The sequence below is a fragment of the Halichoerus grypus genome, chromosome 6 (assembly GCF_964656455.1).
Source record: "Halichoerus grypus chromosome 6, mHalGry1.hap1.1, whole genome shotgun sequence".
Taxonomy (NCBI): Eukaryota; Metazoa; Chordata; class Mammalia; order Carnivora; family Phocidae; genus Halichoerus; species Halichoerus grypus.
The window spans coordinates 86,813,921-86,832,873 of NC_135717.1; the positions used below are offsets into that span (position 1 = coordinate 86,813,921).

At 45.0% G+C, this 18,953-nt stretch overlaps 1 protein-coding gene across 7 annotated transcripts in view; it reads left to right on the forward strand.

The window, feature by feature from the left end:
- The window catches only part of ETV6 (ETS variant transcription factor 6), a 235,785-nt gene that overhangs the window by 199,098 nt on the left and 17,734 nt on the right, over positions 1-18,953 (forward strand). For all 7 annotated transcript variants that reach the window (XR_013449080.1, XM_078075617.1, XM_036076223.2 and 4 more), the window contains 2 exons: positions 569-703; positions 14,995-15,540. Coding sequence is in view for 6 of the 7 variants with exons in the window: in XM_078075617.1 (XP_077931743.1) it covers positions 569-703; positions 14,995-15,540 (681 nt within the window). In the remaining variant the exon portion in view is untranslated. The remainder of the gene's footprint in view (positions 1-568; positions 704-14,994; positions 15,541-18,953) is intronic.

The window sequence follows — 18,953 nt, forward strand, 5'->3', positions numbered from 1 at the left end:
ATGAAGAATGTATGAATTGCCAGTGGAACATTAAAAATTTTCATACTTAATGACTTCATAATCCTTCTTTGGTTAATCTGAAATGCAAGCAAAGAATGATGTGAAAAGAATATTTTTCACAAGAATAATAGCGATAAATTGGAGTCATTGAAACGTCCAATAAAGTCTGGTGCATCCGCGTGATGGGCTCTCATTTTGCAGCTAGTGGAGCAGTTCAATAACGTGAAGGGAAAAAGAGAGGTATGAAACTAGTACAAGCCTGATTCTAACTATAAAACCATAGGTGGTAGGAATAGGACTTCTTTCTCTTAGTGATAGGATTATAGGTGATTTTTGTTTTCTTTCTGGTTTTCAGCGCTTTTTAAACTATCTTCGTATATTACTTGCACAATTTAAAAAGTCCAATGAAAAAACAAGCACATGGCTCCAACCCTCTGCGTTTCCCCCGCGTGCTCCATGGGGGTAGGTGGCATGCGGACCTGGCTCGCCATTATGTCTTTAGTTCTGTGCCAACAATAGAGAGTCGAATATTCCCATTGCTCTAGTTCTCTTTCCTTTTTCTTTCCAGGTGATGTGCTCTATGAACTCCTTCAGCATATTCTGAAGCAGAGAAAACCTCGGATTCTTTTTTCACCGTTCTTCCATCCTGGAAACTCTATACACACACAGCCAGAAGTCATCCTGCATCAGAACCATGAAGAAGGTACCAGAGGAGGCTTTTCTTTCCTTGCGTGAGGTTTAGACAATCCAAGAGGTGTCATTGTTTATTTGATAAGTTGTTCTTATTCACATGATTCGTTTGTCATTGAACAAACATGTATTGAGTGCTTGCTTTATAGAAGACACTGAGGGAAATGCCAAGATGAATGAGATATACTCTTGGTTCTCTGCAGTCTGATAGAGAAATGAGGTACATGGATGAGTATCAAAGCATAGCTGTTGAGAGTCAGTGGGGTGGAAATTACATCTAGGCACAAGCATCAGGGTCAGCCTCATGAAGCAGGTGGTTCTGGAGGCTTCCTTGATGGTCCAGCAGAATTCTGGTAAGCAAGGATGAAGTGGGGAACCCTCCAGGCAGAGAGAATAGGTAGGATGGAGTGAGTCCCTGGAACAAGAGAGCCATCAGATGACTTGGGTTATAAGGCTTATCGTTTTTCCCCCCTCAACCTTTTGTTCTGCATAATGTCAAACAATAGAGATTTCTCCCAAATAGAGAGAATGAAGTAAGTAAACCCCCGTGAGCCATCACCCCATTTCAACAACAATCAACATTTTGCTTTTGCAGAGCTAGTCCAAGGCACTCATATTGGACCCAGAATGGAGAGGGCTTTGATGAAGGAGAGTAATGGGGGTCTTTGAAAATTTGTGAGTAGAGGGTAATAAAAGCTGGGGGAACAAGACGGACTCAAACCCTGTGAACTCTGGTGGACCAGGGGTTCCTCCTTCGTGCACCGAAGGCGGCTTCTTGCAGTGTACTCAACATAAGTGCCTACCTCAGATGTACCTGCTAAGCCCCGGGCTGCTCTTCTCTGGTAAGTCCCAGCAGTCCTAAAATCATTGGTAGGAAACAGAAACAAAAGACCAGAATTGAACTGTGGCACTGGACATCATTCCAAAGCAGGTGTTTGGGTGCAGACCTAGGTTATTAAAGTCTTAACTTGATGCGTGATTCTGTTGAGCAGCGATGCATCGTGCCTCTGAGGAGCGTGATGTCCATGTGTGCGCGCATCGGTTAGACAATAGACACGGGGACACAAAGTAATGCTTTTCAACTTGCCATTTTTCTTAGGACTGGATTACTCGGGGCCTCCAATCCCGGTTCCTTGGGATATTTCCTTAAATTGATTGAGCCTTCTCAGGAGCAGGGCTCATGTTTTGTTTTGTTGTTGGTAAATTAAAAAATGAGAAGTTATTTGTTTTCTTAATTAACACTTCACAAAAGAGAGCCTGACTCCAGGCGACTGCCATCCCTTCCTCGTGCCAAGTGTCTCACAGCAGGCCCCCTTGCTTTCGTGATGGGGAATAAACGAGCGGCTCTTGCCTGCTCCCTGCCTGTTTCTCTCATCCTTTCTTCCCCCAGCTTTACCCTTGCTTAATTTAGCAGCTGCCCCCCCCCAATTCGGTTTCTCTGTTCTTTTGCTCTTCCTGCCATGTACATTTCCGGCTTGCATAATAGCCAACAGCTATTCCAGAGAAGAGGAGGTGGGTTTACTGAAGCTTGACATAGGCAAGAATCATATTACCTAGCTTGCCTCTTCGGATACAAAAGGTGTGTGATGGGCTTTTTTCCCCCCCTCCTGTCTCTCTCTCCTGTACTCATTATTTAAAAAAAAAAAAAAAAATCCCATTTGGAATTCGTATTCCTCTTTTTATTCCCAAATGTCATGGGAAGCTTCTGGTCTCTCACCGCAAGTCCTTCCACCTTGGATTGACTCCGAAGTAGGTGTTTGTTGTTCTTCTCATTTGCAGGAGCTAATCAATAGAGAAAGCCGGGCATACTCTCAGAGCTGCTCTCAGACCAAGTACATACAGATGTGCTGCTCCATATGCCATAATGAGCTGTGCTCTCGGGTGTTAGGATGTCGGTGGTGGTGATTCCCTAGGTTAAAGGATGGAACTAATGAGACCAAGGTCAAGGGCTTCATCACCCCGTGGACCAGTGCGCTCGCTTCAGAGCCAGCTCTTAAAAGGAGTGTGTTCTCAGAGACCATTCCTTTAAGCCGTCAGCCAGGAATCAAGACCAGAGGGTCCATGCCTGTTTAGACACCGCACATTCTCTCAGGTGAACAGATGGACATGCGAGAAGGGAAGTTTAGGTCTTTGTCAGATGGTATCAGCTGAGAAGATCTGTATAGTGATATGCACAAGCTGCCTGCCCCCCAGCTGCCATTGGTGACAGGGGGACCCTCCAGGGAGGGGAATCAACCAGTACAAGGTCCCCACTTCCAAACAGCTCCTACCTTGTTCCCTTTTCTCCACCAAAAAGAAAAAGTACCCAGCTCACCATGATTGGTCTCTAGAATTAATGCCGCCACACTTCCTTGTGAGTGGTAAAACACTAATAATGGACATCTGTTAACGTACAGAAAGATCCCCCCCCCAAAAAAAAAACCCAACTCTGTAAAGTGAGATTGTACATATCGAATATTCTATCCCCTGTGGTCTGGTCCACATCCCTGGGGGCACAGTCCTTTGTAAAAGTAAGTTGCCATTGATGGGACTGACCTGACACACAGATAATGTGACAGGAAAGAGAGCAGGAACATCCCAGAGGAGAACGGGCGTGGCCCCTCGGCAGCCTGGCACAGTGAGGTGCGCAGAGTGAAGTGCAAGGACAAAGCTTCGTTTACCCCCTCCCTGCGACTGCAGATGTGTGCCCGTGCCCGGAGCTAGGAAGTTGGTGTTACAGCTCAGAGGCTGCCCTCCAGGCTCTGAGGGAAGAGGTGGGCAATCCCAGGAATTCCATTACCCTTTATTTTGTAAACATTCGTCATCTCCGTATTGTACACAGTTCTGAAATTGTGTCATGCCTGGGGCAAAGCAGTCCTCCGCTGACCGCCCAGGTCTAGGAGAACCAGCATGGCCGCCCTCTTCCCTTATTTACTTATGTGAGAGCACAGTATTCTACAATGAAGGCAGCCTTGTGTAATCTCTCACCCATCCCGAGCCACTGTGACAAGGAAACAGGACTCCTCCAGCAGGTACAACGGGCACAAAGCAGGACCACCCCGGACCACCTGGCACGCATGGTGAGCTTCGATCAAATTTTTTAAAAGATGGGATTTGGAAGTTAGGAAACCAGCAAATCCTCTATTCTGCCAGAACAAAGCTTAAGGGCAGAGTTTCTCTTCTCTGGCCCTCAGTTTCCCCAGTTGTGAGACAGGGGTTAGGCTGAATGGTATCAGATCTCCTACACTCCCAAATCCTACATTCCCTCCAAAGTCTGGGTCTCCCTGGGTGATAGGAAGGTAAATAAGATACATTCTCTACTGTCAGGGTCTTGGGCAACTAAAATCCAGAAAGTCCAAAGTGTGTCTTGTTTGGTGTTGCTCGGAATCAGTTAAACATCTCTCTGTCCTCCCGTGTCTCACCTTACCAGGAACTGCTGGTAATATTACCCCTCTTAGTGGTCAAACCAAGAGTGGCACCATCCCCTTATCTCATGACTGAAAGCCTCAGTGCAGGTGGATTTTTCTTTGATTGTTGTGGCTCATTTTATCTGCATAATATGAATGAGTTAGATGTTAGGTAGATAGTTATGTAAGAAGGAAACAGGACTCCTCCAGCAAAAAAATGATACTGTTTCTTTCACCAAAACCAGGAGGTAAAACATCCTTAGAAATTTCAGATCAGCAAATGATGATAAAATAAATGCGTTTTGTCACACACAGTGATAATATCAACTTCTTTTGACACCTTAGGTTCTAAAATCAGTTACTTATAACTCCTATGGAATAATTACAAGAAAGGCTTTGTCCCTAAGTATATATTCGATCGCCAGTAGCCCTACTGGTGTTAAAACTACTTGCATAGTGATTCCTGAAAAGCTCATTGAGCGGTATAAAATATGCTTCCAGTTGAGCTAGTCTCCAAATGGGGCCAGCTCCATAGAGTTACCCCTGTCGGACTGGACAGGCCCAAGTCTGTAGAGAGAAGGAACAAGAGTTGTGTTTATCATATGCTCTCATCCCATGACTCCTGTGGGGGACCCTCTTGTAATTTCAACTCTATAGTCCCACCCTCTCCTGTGTCCTATCTAAGAGAGTGGGAGGTGATTTTTAATCACTTTAATTTGAAAATCCTCACACATGCAGTGTTGTGATTGTTCCTGCAACAGTGGACACACTTTGAAGACACAGGTGTTGCTCTGGGGCAGGCAGCTCTTTTTCACTCGGTGGACATGGAAATCCTAAGTGATAGAACTTTCAAGTGTCGAAACAGTTGACCTCAGTTCTCCCTACAACCAGTACATGGTAATGGCCCAGAGAATAGAGACAAGTCGTTTCTTTGTGGGGAGTAGGGAGGGTGCCATGCATTCTGCAATAGCCCAGAGATTTTCATTTATGTGATTGCTTTATTGAGGGAAATATTTCCCCTCCACCCCCAATCCCCTCTACTGCCAAATCCAAGTGCCCAAAGACTGCTTTGGAGGAAGGAAACTTTACACAATTTTAATGAGATAATTAAAGAAGATGAGGTATATGAATCTGCTTCATAGGAACAAAATATTAGCTAACTCTTATTGTGTGCCAGGCCCTGTTCTAAGCTCTTACATGTCCAAATCATTTCATCTTCACAATTACCCTATAAGGAAGGTAATGTTATCCCCACTTTACGGATGAGATGATAGAAGCTAAGAGCCTCCAGACCACACAGCTACCAAGTAGCAAAACTGAGACTTAGCCCTGGGTCCACTTAGCTCTCATGCCTGTGTTCATTCCATTGTAGCATGAATGAGCCAACCAAAATAACATTTTTGTTCATGTGTTTTGTGCAAACACCCTGAAAACGGGACAGAAGATGGAGCAATGAGTAGAATTGGGGAGATTAGGAGGCCAAGCCAGGTCCCCTAACCAGGGTACGGTGTGGCAGATGCCAGCAAACCTGCTTATAATTTTTCTGCCTCATGGTACTTGAAACTGCCAAATCTAAACAAACAAAAAGGTCAGGGATAAGTTTTTTTTTAAATGTTATTTATTTGAGAGCGAGAGCTCATGCAGGGGAGGAGCAAAGGGAGAGGGAGAGAGAGAATCTCAAGCAGACTCTGCACTGAGCGTGGAGCCCAACACAGCGCTCAATCTCCCGACCCCAAGATCATGATCTGAGCCAAAACTAGAGTCAGACACTTAACCAAATGAGCCACCCAGGTGCCCCATCAAAGACAACTTTGGAGACACCACTATATGTCTGCAAGTCATGGTGTCAAAAACTCATGCTGATTTGGACTGAATTAACCCACTGTAGATCTTTGACTACCTCTGAATGAATGGACTTAGCATGAAGAAAATGCCCCAGCCCGTGAGAAATGTGAGTTCAGAGTCTGGCACTGGCTTCTGAGAGCAGAAGCCCTGGCTGTCATCCCCCTTGGGAAGCAGCCCCTTGGTGCTGGTCACTCTTTGGGAGCTGCTTCCTCAGTATAGCTGCTGACAAGACACCAGAGTAGATGAAGTTTATAGCTGATCCAGCCATCCTGTTACAGGTTGTTGTAAAAACTTCTCTGAGATCATGTTGACAATTGAAGTGTCAAGGAGGGGCACCTGGGTGTCTCAGTCAGTTAAGCGTCTGCCTTTGGCTCAGTCATGATCGCAGGGTCCTGGGACTGAGCCCCATGTCAGGCTCTCTGCTCAGCGGGGAGCCTGCTTCTTCCTTTCCCTCTGCCTGCCTCTCTGCCTACTTGTGCTCTCTCTCTCTCTCTCTCTGACAGATAGATAGATAGATAGATAGATAGATAGATAGATAGATAGATAGATAGATAGATAGAGTCAAGGAGGCCATTGGCTGGGGCTTGACATCGATGCTAACCCTGTAATGCATGACGGACCTAGAGAGCATAATGATGTGTGCCCGTGCGTGAGTGCGCGCGCGCTCTGGATCCCAACCATCTGGGTTCTAATCCCAGCTCCCCCATTTACTGGCTGTGTGACTTTAGGCAAGTTACTTAACTTCCTTGTGTCAGTTTCCACCATGTGTTTTGTGCAAACTCCCTGAAAACGGGACAGAAGATGGACCAATGAGTAGAACTGGGAAGATTAGGAGGCCAAGCCAGGTCCCCTGACCAGGGTACGGTGTGGCAGATGCCAGCAAACCTGCTTATAATTTTTCTGATATAAAAATCAAGTTAATATGGAAAATGCCCTTAGAACAACAACTATCACATAGCAAGCACTCAATAATTGTTATTCATTATCATTATTTGATATCTCTTAACCACTGTTTGGTTGGGGTTTTTTTCCTTCTTCTTGTCTTTTAAACCTAAACAAATATTGAATTGTGATAAAATACACATAACATTTACCATCTTAGCCACTTGTAAGCTTACATGACAGTTCAGTAGTGTTAAGTATATTCACGTTGCTGTGCAATGGTTGGTTTTATTTCTTACCTCCAATCCCAGTTTTCCTAACTATTCCCGTTATTGTGACCGAGTGCACTTTGTGCAAACACCACATACATTTCTGCATTGTGGACGTCGGAAGGGCCTGCTGCCTACCCACGCCATGATACCAGAATGCCTTCATGGACGAACCAGGCCCCCTCTGTTAGATTCTGTGGGAAACCACATTGAAAGTGCCAACTTCAGTTGCTCTCAGGACACAGCCCATTTTGAAAAGGAGCAGTGTTTGTGCTTTGTTACCTCGAAGTACCTGGCGTATGGTAGGCCCTCAGTGACCCCTTTGGGACCTATTAATCTTCCAGCTGTCTCCTCTCACATGTAAGAACCATAAGATTAACCTTTTGTGCCCCCTTTCAATTCTGGGATTCTTATATCTGGCTGGAGATAATGAGGTTCCAGCAGAGGAAGACCAGGCCCCAGTCTTGACTTCCCGTTGTCCCCAGGGCACCAGGTACCACCTCTTCCCCTTGCTCCATCCTTCTACTCTCCTCTAAGTCCTCCGTGCCTCCCTAGGGCCTCTTCTTCCTGCTTTGCTTCCTGTATTTCAGAGTCTGGGGTAGCATGACCTTTTACCCTCTGACCCTTGGCCCCAGATGCGGCATTTCATTGTGATGGGAAAGTGTGGAGGCCCTGGGATGGTGCCCAGAGCCTCTTTTCATCTGGGGGTGGGGGGGCTCAGTGTACTTCAGGGAGGACCCACTCACTTCCCTCCCTCCTCTGGCTTCCTCCATCCAGTCCTGTAGAGGCTGCTCTTAGCCCAGGGGCTAGCTGGCTCCCCGACTATGCCAGAAGTTTTAGCGCCAGAGATCCCTAATATGCATGACTAACTCTCCCCAGGTAGCCAGGAAGTTTTCAAGAAACTTCCTGTTCCCCCTGGGGAAGTGCTATCTGAGCCCTTTGAAATAAGAGGACTGGAGCAGTTTGGGTTCACCTCCAGAGCCGGAAGCCCTCTGTGATCTTGCTCTTTCCCCTCTCCAGCACTCCGACTTATCTCTGCCACCCTGACCCCCTCCCTATAAATGATTCACAAGGTTTACCCCACAGGTTTAATTGGCTCATTTGAAATCTGACCCGTTGATTTCTTCATTCACTTCTCTTGTGCAGCCCCGTATTGAGACGGAGGCCAGGCAGACTTGCTTCTGTGCTCTCTGGTACTGAGCCGCTTGCAGAGGCTAGCCATTTGGGAGGCTGTCCCTCGCACAGGAATACAGATTAAGCCCCAGAGTCCTGCAAGTCACCCATTTTGTTTCCTTCAGCCCCTTTTCAGCAAGCGCTTCTAAAACTCTGGGAGCTCCCCTAGGATTTATTGGTGACGAGCTCACACATCTGTGAGTCATACACTGCAAACTCGGGCGATGTTCTTCTCGGGCCCTACCAGGGAATTCAGTGACCGTGGCAACTTGCTGAATGGAGTGAATGGGCTGAATGGGCAAGCAGAGGGTCAGTGGAGAGTCTCGATGGAACCTTGTGGAGTGGCGGCAGGGGCGGGGCAGGGTGCTGTGTATTAGTGTGCTAGGATGGCCATAACAAAGCGCCACAAACTGGGGGGCTTAACCAACAGAAATGTATTGTCTCACAGTTCTGGATGCTGGAAGTCCAAGGTCAAGGTAAAGGCGGGGTCAGTTCTTTCTGAGGGTTGGGAGGGAGAATCTGTTCTGGGCCTCTCTCCTAGCTTCTCCTGGTTTGCTAGGCATCTTTGGTGTTCCTTGACTGGTAGATCTCTGCCTTCATCTTCACATGGCATGCTCCCTGTGACGGACTCTTAATTCAGCACCTTTAGCCTTGTGTTTTTTTATGTGTCTGCCTTCTCCATTAGACTACGATATCCTTGAGAGCAAGGACCACTTTTCCTTCCCTTTGCATACACTGTATCCACGACACTACTTGAAATATGGTTGGCATCACTGAAGGTTCTATGGTTCAACACATATTTTGTAATCACTGTGTGGCAAAACATTCCCCTTCCAATCATGCAGTCTATGCCTGTCTATATGTCCAAATTCTCCTTTAAGTAAGGACATCAGTCATATTGGATTAGGGGCCCACCCTATTCTAATACAACCTTGACTTAATTAATGATACCTGCAGTGACCTGTTTCTAAATAAGGTCACATTCTGAGGTACTAGGGCGTTGGGACTTCAACATATGAATTGAGGGGTGTGGGGTGAGGCTGGTAGCACGATTCACCCCATAACAGGGGGTGACAGAACCCAAGCATGTGTAGGAAGTCTGTTTTGAATTGCATCTGAAGGCCTAGAGCATTTAGTCTCTATAATTCTTTATATCATTTGTGGTTCCCACTAATCTTTTACAAATTCATGCTGGGAAGTGAGTGGTTCCTTCCAGGAGAATGTGGAACACAGTGGACTGAGGCTGATGAGTAAATTACCTGCTGGGCCTGTTGATTTGCATCTCCCTGACTAACTTCTCTTATCACCATCCATGGCCTTAGGGAAAGCGAGGTGGTGGAAATGTGATCCTCGGAAATGTGATCCTTCTTTGTGAGTTAGAAGCTTGAGCCTTTGGTCTACCCTGGAAATTTCCTGCTTAAAGCCCACAACTTTAACCAAAGGCAGTTTTTGTTGGTTTGTTTTAAGTTTACTAGTTATTCATTCTTTATGACCTGATTAAATTGGGTCAAATTTTGATGACTTTTAAATAGACAAACTTTCCTAATAAGTAAAAGGAAAGAAAACAAGAAAAGAAATCCTTTTTTTTGTAATCCTCACACTTAAAGCCCTCATTTATTTGGGGCTATTTGGTGGCAAGAAGGGAGTATTTGTATCTAAAAGAGGTCCACAAAGAGAAAGGTTTGGGATTAGAAAGTACTTTCAACCAGAATGGGTTCCCTGCCAGTCCATGGTCTTTCTCCCCCCTTCTCTCCATGCCCACACTGACTAATTAACGTGTGGCTTTCCCTCCCTCTTTCTTGCGCATTTCCCTCCCATATCAAGACCTTCAGACCGAGGGCAATGTGGATAATTTCCCAGCTCTCCAGCTGGGCAGTTCACCAAGAACAAACCCAGACATCAAGGCCAGACCAAAAAAATCTTCTTGTTTTAGACAGAAGACTCCTACATCTGGGGGATTTAATGCACCCACTGTCCGCTCAGTGCATTTCCTGTGTCCGGAGCTTCTCTGCCTGCCGGCTCTGGTCTCATAAGTTTCCACACCCTGCTGCCAACTTATAATAACAGGGCAGCAGGCAGCAGGGTGGGAACGGCAGAGTCTACTCCATACGTGGGCGCATGCTTTGCAAACTGAAACAAAGCTTGGAAGGTCTCATTGCAGGCCTTTCAGCCTTGACAGTGGTTGTGCCCAGACCACCAGGAGCCTGGAATTAAATACCCTTGGATCCAGTTCTCCACCATTAATGTTATCAACTTCATCAAGTACTTCCTCTTTGAGTGGTGTCTGCAGAGAAATAAATAAATCAAGCTCCTCCAGGTCCTGTTCCTGCCTGGACCCTGAGTCAAAAGTAAAATCTGAGTTGGATTATCCAGAGCACTGTCTCTCTCCCTCCTTCATTGTTCCCGAAGATCTGGGCAGGAACGGAGAGTGAAATCTCTCCAGGACATTACATCAGTTCCTCTTTTACCCTTGGCATGGAAATTCTTCCTCTCAGAGTCCACCCAGACTTCCTAGGGCTTGCCCCGAGTGCACACCCATGCACTGAGCCTTGAAGCCCAAGACATCAAAGAGAGCCTGCAGGTGACCAGACTCCTGGCCAACGCCTGTGTCTGTTTTGAAATTTGTAAGACAGGAAATGGATTCAGGATATAGAATTTTTCAGTACATGGTCTTCATTATCCTTAAGTATTTTTAAACCTTAATACGCTTTTAAGTAAAGGGAAATATTCTGTATATGGCATTTAGAAGAAAATGCACAAAACTTGAAAACACAACCATCTTAAGTAGTTGCTTATCATGGTAATGTTCTGTGACAGAGAAGAGATAAATTCATTTTTGGGGACAGCAGAGTCAAGGTCCGTATTAGCTGTGAAAAGAAAACTTGCCTTATCCCCAAAAGATGGTAGGTCATTTCTATCATGCTAATCATCTCAGCCATTAAAATTAACTACGTGGGCCTAATCAATTAAGTACCCTGTAAGCATTTATTTGCATTTGGGTTAAAGTGAAGAATTTAGTACTTGTTATCCCAACCTGTATTCTTGCAAGGTTGACTAAGTACTTTAAAAAAAAAAAAGAAAAGAAAAGAAAAAGAAACACTTTTTATAGTGGAAAATATCAAACTTAGGCAAAACTAGAGAGAATTATTTAATGAGCCACAATGTACCCATCACCAGCTTCAATGATCAACTCATGACCAATCTTGCTTCCTCTGTGCCTCACCTACTCTCTGCTTCACCATCCCAAATTAATTTAAAGCAAATTCCAGATACATAGTTTCATCTGTAAATATATCAGTCCAGGTCTGAAAAGAGAAGGACCCTTTATAAAATCTTAATCACAAGGCCATCACATCACCTGAAAACTGACAGTTCTTCAATATCATCAAATGTCTTATTAATGTTTACATTTTTTCCAAGTACCTCGTATGTGTTTTTACAGTTTCCTTAATCAGAATCCAAACAAGGGTCTGTACATTGCAGATGTTTGATGTGTCTCTTAAGTCCCTTTCAGTGTATGGGTCTCCATTTATATCTTTCTTGTGTGCATGCTTGCACTCTCGCTCTCTCTCTCTCTCTCTCTCTCTGGGTGTTTAAAAAAGAAGTTAGCCATAATTAGTATAACTTTACCTGTGTACATAGTGTATCTTTTTTTCTCCTCTGTTTGCTTTCGGGATTTTCTCTTTATCTTTGGTTTTCAGCAGTTTGACTATGAAATGCCCGGATGTAGCTTTTGTATTTATCCTGCTTTGTATTTGCTGAGCATCTTGGATCTATAAGTTTCCTGTTGTTGTTACCAAATTGGAGGACCATTTGGTCATTATTCCGGTTTGGGGTTTTTTTTTGGGGGGGGGGCGGTTGGTCCCATCCTTTCTGTTCTCTTCTTCTTGGATTCCAATTACATGTCCATTAGACCATTTAATATTGTTCCACAGGTCACTGAGGATCTATTTGTTTATTTGTTTCTGATTTTCATTGATGTGTCTTCAAATTTACTAACCTTCCTTCTGTCATCTCCAATCTGCTGTTAAGTACATCCAGTCCAGTGTTTCAGATATTGTGTTTTTCAGTCCTAGACTCTTCTTCTTAAGTTTCCATTTCCCTTCTGACAGTCTCCATCTGTTATATCTCATTATGACCATCATTTCCTTCAAGTGCTTACACTTATTTCTAATAGCTACTTTGAGGTTCTTTTTTGCTAATACCAACATCTAGATGATCTCAGAGTCTGTTTCTGTTGACTGCCTTTCCTCTTGATTATGGGTCACATTTTTCTGTTTTTTTTTCACATGTTCCGAAAATCCTTATTGAATACTGGACATTATAGATGATACATTGTAGAGACTCTAGATTATGTTATATTCCTCTGAAGAATGTTGATTTTTACTCTAGTAGGTAAACGACTAACCAGTCACTTTGAGTTTGCAGAGGCTTGGTCTTAACATTTGGTTAGGGCAGATCTCTTTCAGTTTTGCCTGTAGCCCTGAGGCAAATCCCTTTGTCCTGGAGCTAGTCTTTACTCCTAAGGTGTGGCTGTTCTGGGGTAATAAACAGCCTGAGGTGTTTACAGAGCCTTTGTTGCTAGGGCTCAAATTCTGAATTCTGTCTCCAATCCAGTGGCCAGTAGCTGACATTCCTGCTCTTATCTTTCAGCCATACAGCTGTTATTTTCACTGAACTCCTTAGAGGTCCCACTGCACATGCACCGTTCAGGAGCACATATTAGGGATGTGAGGGAAGTTTACGTGCCAATTTAGTGGATTCCCCCTGCGGCTCTCCCCTTTATAGGATTTGCTTTCTCGATTTTTTGCCATTCTGGAGCCCCATACTCTGTTCCCTGACAGATTATACAACTTGTGGTTCATTTCTAGCTGCCCCCTGCTACAGGGACTGGGGAAGACCCTCAGGGCTATATAAATTTGGATCTCACTTGTGCAGTTCTCTTCTTTCAAGAGTAAAATGCCCTTCAGTTTTCTCCAGCACCTTCAAATAACTTTTGTAAATGTATTATATCCAGATTCCATCATTTCTATATGTAGGAAGGTTAGTTTGATACAAGCGTGGAAACTGGAATCCCCTTCTCCTTTATCATAGAAAGGTGGTAGCATACCAAAATACGTCACCTGGCTTTGCATACCTACTCATAGAACCTAGAGACCAGTCCTTAGCAGAATATTAAGGCACTCCTCATTCCGTTTTATACCTGCCTGATCCTCCATTGTTTAGAGATATAGTATCATTTATTAAGCCAGTCTCCCATTGATAGCTATTCCAACAAGTAAGCACTTTTAAATTCACGGCAGCAGGTTACACAGTAGTTACAAAATAAACCCTTTGCCTTCAAGCAGATGCTCTTTTAGTGATCGTGAACAACATTTCTTTTGTTCACTGTCTCATATAACCGAGATCTAGAGGAATCCTCATTTTTCTATTAATCCTATGTAAAACTTTGAGACACTACCAGCTCGGTCTCTGTTTACTAACCCTGTCAGATTCCTAGATCCCCTTTATATGTTCTTCATGTAGATACTGTCATAAGGGACAAAGGGAGGTATCTTTGACTTGCTTTACTTAGAGTCATGGACAAATCTTTGACCATACAAGAACCTGAAAGCATGTGCATCGTTTTGGTGAGACAGCTCTGGGAGCAGATGTGGCCAGAGAAACCTCATTAAGATGAGTGGGAGGCACTGTAGAAAGCTCCATTTTTGTAGGCAGATTTTCGTCCTTCCTCCCCCTAAGCAGGGACTCCTAAAGCCACGTGTGTGCTGGTCCCCCCGCATCCCAGCCCACAGGACTGCTTCTGTTGCTGAGCTGTGTACACTTCCAGTGTTGTCCGTGCTCAGATATCACCAGCTTGAAAGTTCAAGTGGGAGGGGGTAGAGGCATTGTTGGAGGTGTCTGTCCCTCCTTTTCCTTACTTACTGCTGCCTGTCTCTGAGCATTTGTAGGGTCTGTGCACTTTAGGAAACAAAGTCATCCTAAATCTTCTTTCAAGTACAGGATTGCCAGTCTGTAAATTGGGCCCACTGTCCATGCTTAAAGCAGGTTTTGCTATCACTTTTCCCCTTGGTTTCTGTATATAGCAAAGTGGCAGATATCGTAATGGGTACCTAGATTCTAGACTCTTACTGGAGTCTGGGTCTCGTTCCCTCACCGGCTGTGTGTCTTTGAATAAGTTGCTTAACTTCTTTATGCCTCCATTTTATCACCTGTAAAATAGGAGTACTGGTATTAGCATCTCCTACTGAGGAGTTTTATACATTTTAAACAACATAATCCAGTACCAAGGATATAGTAGCTACTTTAGCAATAGTAATAATAGTATCATTAACACCAATAACAATGTCCCAGAAGTAGAGAATATATAAATTTAGTTATGAAGATGTAAGTCAGTGAAAGCATCTAGAAAGAAACTCTTAAGGACCCCAAAAGCCACGTCGAAGAGTCAAGTAACCAAAAGCTAAAGAACATGGGTTTGGCTTCCTTGTGTTTATAAGCCACTAGTAAGTGATTAATGGAATGCTTGTAGACATTCTTAGCCTGTCTAGTGTAGGAAAAGAATTTCAAGTATGCGCACTTCAATTGTTTTTTTAAGCAGTGGAAAAGACACTCCGTCTCGAGGGACGGACAGTCTGCCCGGCACACGCCCAGGCTCCACTCACTGTTTACTACCTTTAGAACCGCAGTGGGGTCCCTCCCCTGACAATTCACTGGGGTCAGTGATTGTCTCTCCCTCTGCTCCACAGATAATTGTGTCCAGAGGACCCCAAGGCCACCAGTGGAGAACGTGCACCACAACCCCCCCACCATTGAACTGTTGCACCGGTCTAGATCACCTGTCACAGCCAATCACCGGCCTTCTCCCGACCCCGAGCAGCGGCCCCTCCGGTCCCCCCTGGACAACATGATCCGCCGCCTCTCCCCGGCCGAGAGGGCCCAGGGGCCGAGGCTCCACCAGGAGAACAACCACCAGGAGTCCTACCCCCTGTCAGTGTCTCCCATGGAGAATAACCACTGCCCTCCGTCCTCCGAGCCCCACCAGAAGCCATCAAGCCCCCGGCAGGAGAGCACCCGCGTGATCCAGCTGATGCCCAGTCCCATCATGCACCCTTTGATCCTGAACCCCCGGCACTCCGTGGATTTCAAACAGTCCAGGCTCTCCGAGGACGGGCTGCATAGGGAAGGGAAGCCCATCAACCTCTCCCATCGGGAAGACCTGGCGTACATGAACCACATCATGGTGTCTGTCTCCCCACCCGAGGAGCACGCCATGCCCATTGGGAGAATAGCAGGTAGGTGAGCGCACCCCTCTGCCACCACTCCAGCCTCTGGGGAGACCTGACAAAGCCCCGCTCTCTCCCCAGCCTTGCAGCGAGCCTCACACCGTTCCCAATTAGGCGCCCTCAAAGGCTCTGTGAGGGCAAGTGGAGGCTTCTGCCTGAATGAAGTGAAATCCCTAATGGGCTAGTTAATGAGCCGCTGGGATGGAGTAGTTAATGAGCCTCAGAAATGTTAAGAAACAAATGTCCTACGTCCAGTTTACAAGGAGAGTCACATCAGAATCATGGCTAAGTGAACACATTTAAAATAAAAGGTTTATGAGCATGCTAATGGCCCTGTCTTGAAGTTTCCAGCAGCTAATTAATGACCAGACACAGCATAAAGAACCTTTGTCTCCGATTCAGACCTGTAATTCCATCCTATGGGCAGTAACTCAATGTAGCCTTCACCTTGGGAGAAGAAGGTAGGAGAGAAAAACACGGTTATGGTGTTGTAGGCAGGTGTTGCTGGGTCATTTGGACGAAGGAAACCACTCCCAAATTCTTTTACTTTTATGATGACAAGCCCAAATTTGCTTCCCTAAGACAAGAAACCAGTGGAAACCAGGGGAAAAAATCTACACGTTGTATTTGTGCTAGTCTGCCCATAATTTACATGAAGTCATTCTCCAGACACTTAACCCTCCAGCCACGTGGCAAGGGCAGCTCTTTTCCTAGAGCATCTCTCCATTCCTGAGACATTTATTGAGCACCCACTATGCACAGATAAATGCATTAGGAAGTAGGGGGACACAGAGCTGCTTTAACACAATTATTTCCTCGAGGAATTTAAAATTTCCTGGGAGAGACAGATGTGAAAACCACCCACTAAGATATAAGGCAGAATGAAGTCAATCCTGTGTCCCATTCATCCAGTGCACATGCACTAATTGAGTACTGACTGTGTACCAGGATAATTCAATGCTGTGGGAGCAAAGCAGAAGGTGCATTTTGTCGGGAGGAATGGAGGAAGGCTTTACAGGGAGGTGGCTCGGTGCTGAAGGTGATTATGTGTTCAGTAGTGGGAGGGAGGCATGGAGGCAGAAGTCAGACCTGGTCGGGGCAAGGCGAGAAATACCCCCTTCCTCCGTGAGCGGAGACCCCAGGACAGATCTCCCGCTGAGCCCCAGGATGGAGCAGTGCTCCTGACGGCATGACGGCACCGAGTCCTACAGGCTACATTAACAGCCTCTGCCTTGACTCATTGTCCCTTTTTTGTTTAAATTATTTGTTTCTAAACGTTTCTCTGGCTCCAAGTGTACCGCCAATGTTGCCTCCGTTTTCGTGTTACAAATCATTTACGTGGGGTGTTGAATCAAGAAAATGAAATGCCAAAGAAATATGACTCTTATGTTTGAAAAACTATGAAACACGAAATGACCTGTGTCCGGGATTTGACTCAAAGTGACCCCATGGCGCCGGGGGTGAGGCGTGGGTGGGGTGTATATAAAATAAGACTAGCTGTGAGCTAATGGCTATATGGCTGGGTGATGGGTACACAGGGATTCACATTATTTTGTTCTCTACCTTTACATATGTGTATATGTATGTATGTATGGGTTTTTTTTAATCTAAAAAAAGAAAAGAAAAAAAACAGAATTTATAAAGAGACAGAGACCTTAGGCAAAACATGTGAATTTTCCCAGATGATTAGAGAAAGAGGATGGGGTCAGGATATTACTGTGAAGAATAGAATGACCTGACTTGTGCTTCCCAGGCCAGACCTTTCCTCTCTATACATGCCCTTCTTGTCTTGTTTCTTGCATGGTCTATATAGCAGTGCTGGACATTTTGCAGATTCTGTCTACTTGTTCATAATTCTAAGGACAGCTCTTAGGGGCAGCTTATTATTGCTATATGCATTTTATGTGGAAGGTCATTTGAACCGGGGAAGTCACGGAGGAAACAGAGCCCCAGAGAAGCAAAGTCAGATGGGGTTGGGTGATGGGGTCAACGGGACAGTCACTGCTGTGCCATTGACTGCTGCCGGCAGGGCTGCCCTCAGGGACCTGGCTTCCCCAGCTGTGTCTGTCCCCCACCTCCTCTGTCACGCCGTCTTATCACAGACTTCCTAGGACTCTAAGATAAGCCCATAGATCGAAAAAGTTACATTATTTAGACTTACGGAGTTATTTCTCCCTTGTTTAGTAGGTTTATAAAGGTTAAAATATTAGTCTCTTAAAAATTGTGCTACTGTTTTTTTTAATCTTACTTCTGAACATCAGAATTGTTGGGTGATGGATGTAGCCTCATCAATAAGATGCTCTATGGACTGTCATAACCAACCCAGTGATGAACCTTGGTACCCACGGATGCCCTGTCTCTCTCAAGAACACACAGAAGAGGGGAATGTAGGCTTTTCTTTAGGACCCTAGGAAGTCAGAATATTCATCTAGAATAGCCCTAGGGCCCAGATCCTTTGCGGAGTGCCTTAACTCCTCCAGGATGAGAGAATCCCCTCAAATTATTCATCATTAATGCTCTAATGACACACTCAAAAGTTGAAAAATCTCCAGATGTAAGTATTAACTAATTTAACCAAATCCAGCATCGGTGAATTTATCTGAAAGTCACTGTTTTTCTCAAGGGTGAAAGGAAAGGAGTAGCAAGTCTAGAGTCTAACACTTAGTCTTGATTCTAACCCTCCAAAGAGAACTTACCACAACTCCAGGCTCCTTTGTTTCTCTTGGGATATCCCTGTCCCCTCACTCCTACCCTTCTAAGTGTCTTTTTGGACTACTCAGATCCTTATAAGATTCTATTTAGTAGGGGTCGAGCCCATTGGGTAATTCCTATGGACAATGTAAAGTTCTGGCATTACTGAACAGCCCTAAAAAGGCTTCATATCTGCAAAGCAGATGTGAAACGAGCAAACTTAGTTCCTTAAGCTTGTTCGGTGAGCATAGCCCAGAAAGAAATGAAAGTGCCGCTGAATACCAGAGCCGGAGGATGTGGAGAGGAACACGGCTTATGAATGCGGATCAAAAACTTAACGCCAAATTCTTGTCCATTGAGATGTCGTTTGCTCAAGTACTTTAGGATTTATATATTTGGGCACCTTCTGTGTTTGAGGCACTGGACTACATTCATGGGGGCGGGGTGGGGGAGGGTTCCAGGAGGTCTAAGATAGAATCTTTATCTTGAAAAAGCTGAATGCAGTGTGTGGTGTCTTTGAAGGACTCCTGTTAAGTGCTGTGGGGGTGTTAGGGAAGGCTCCGTGGAGGGGCTGCCTTTGAGCTGGGCTTACAAATGCTTAGAATATGAACAATGAAGATTAAAGGAAAAGCGGTCATTCCAGATGGAGAAAACTCCAAAGCAAGATAAGGTCCAGGATATTTTTTCTATTTCAGGTAGAAATGTAAATCTTGGGAATCCAAGCCCATTAA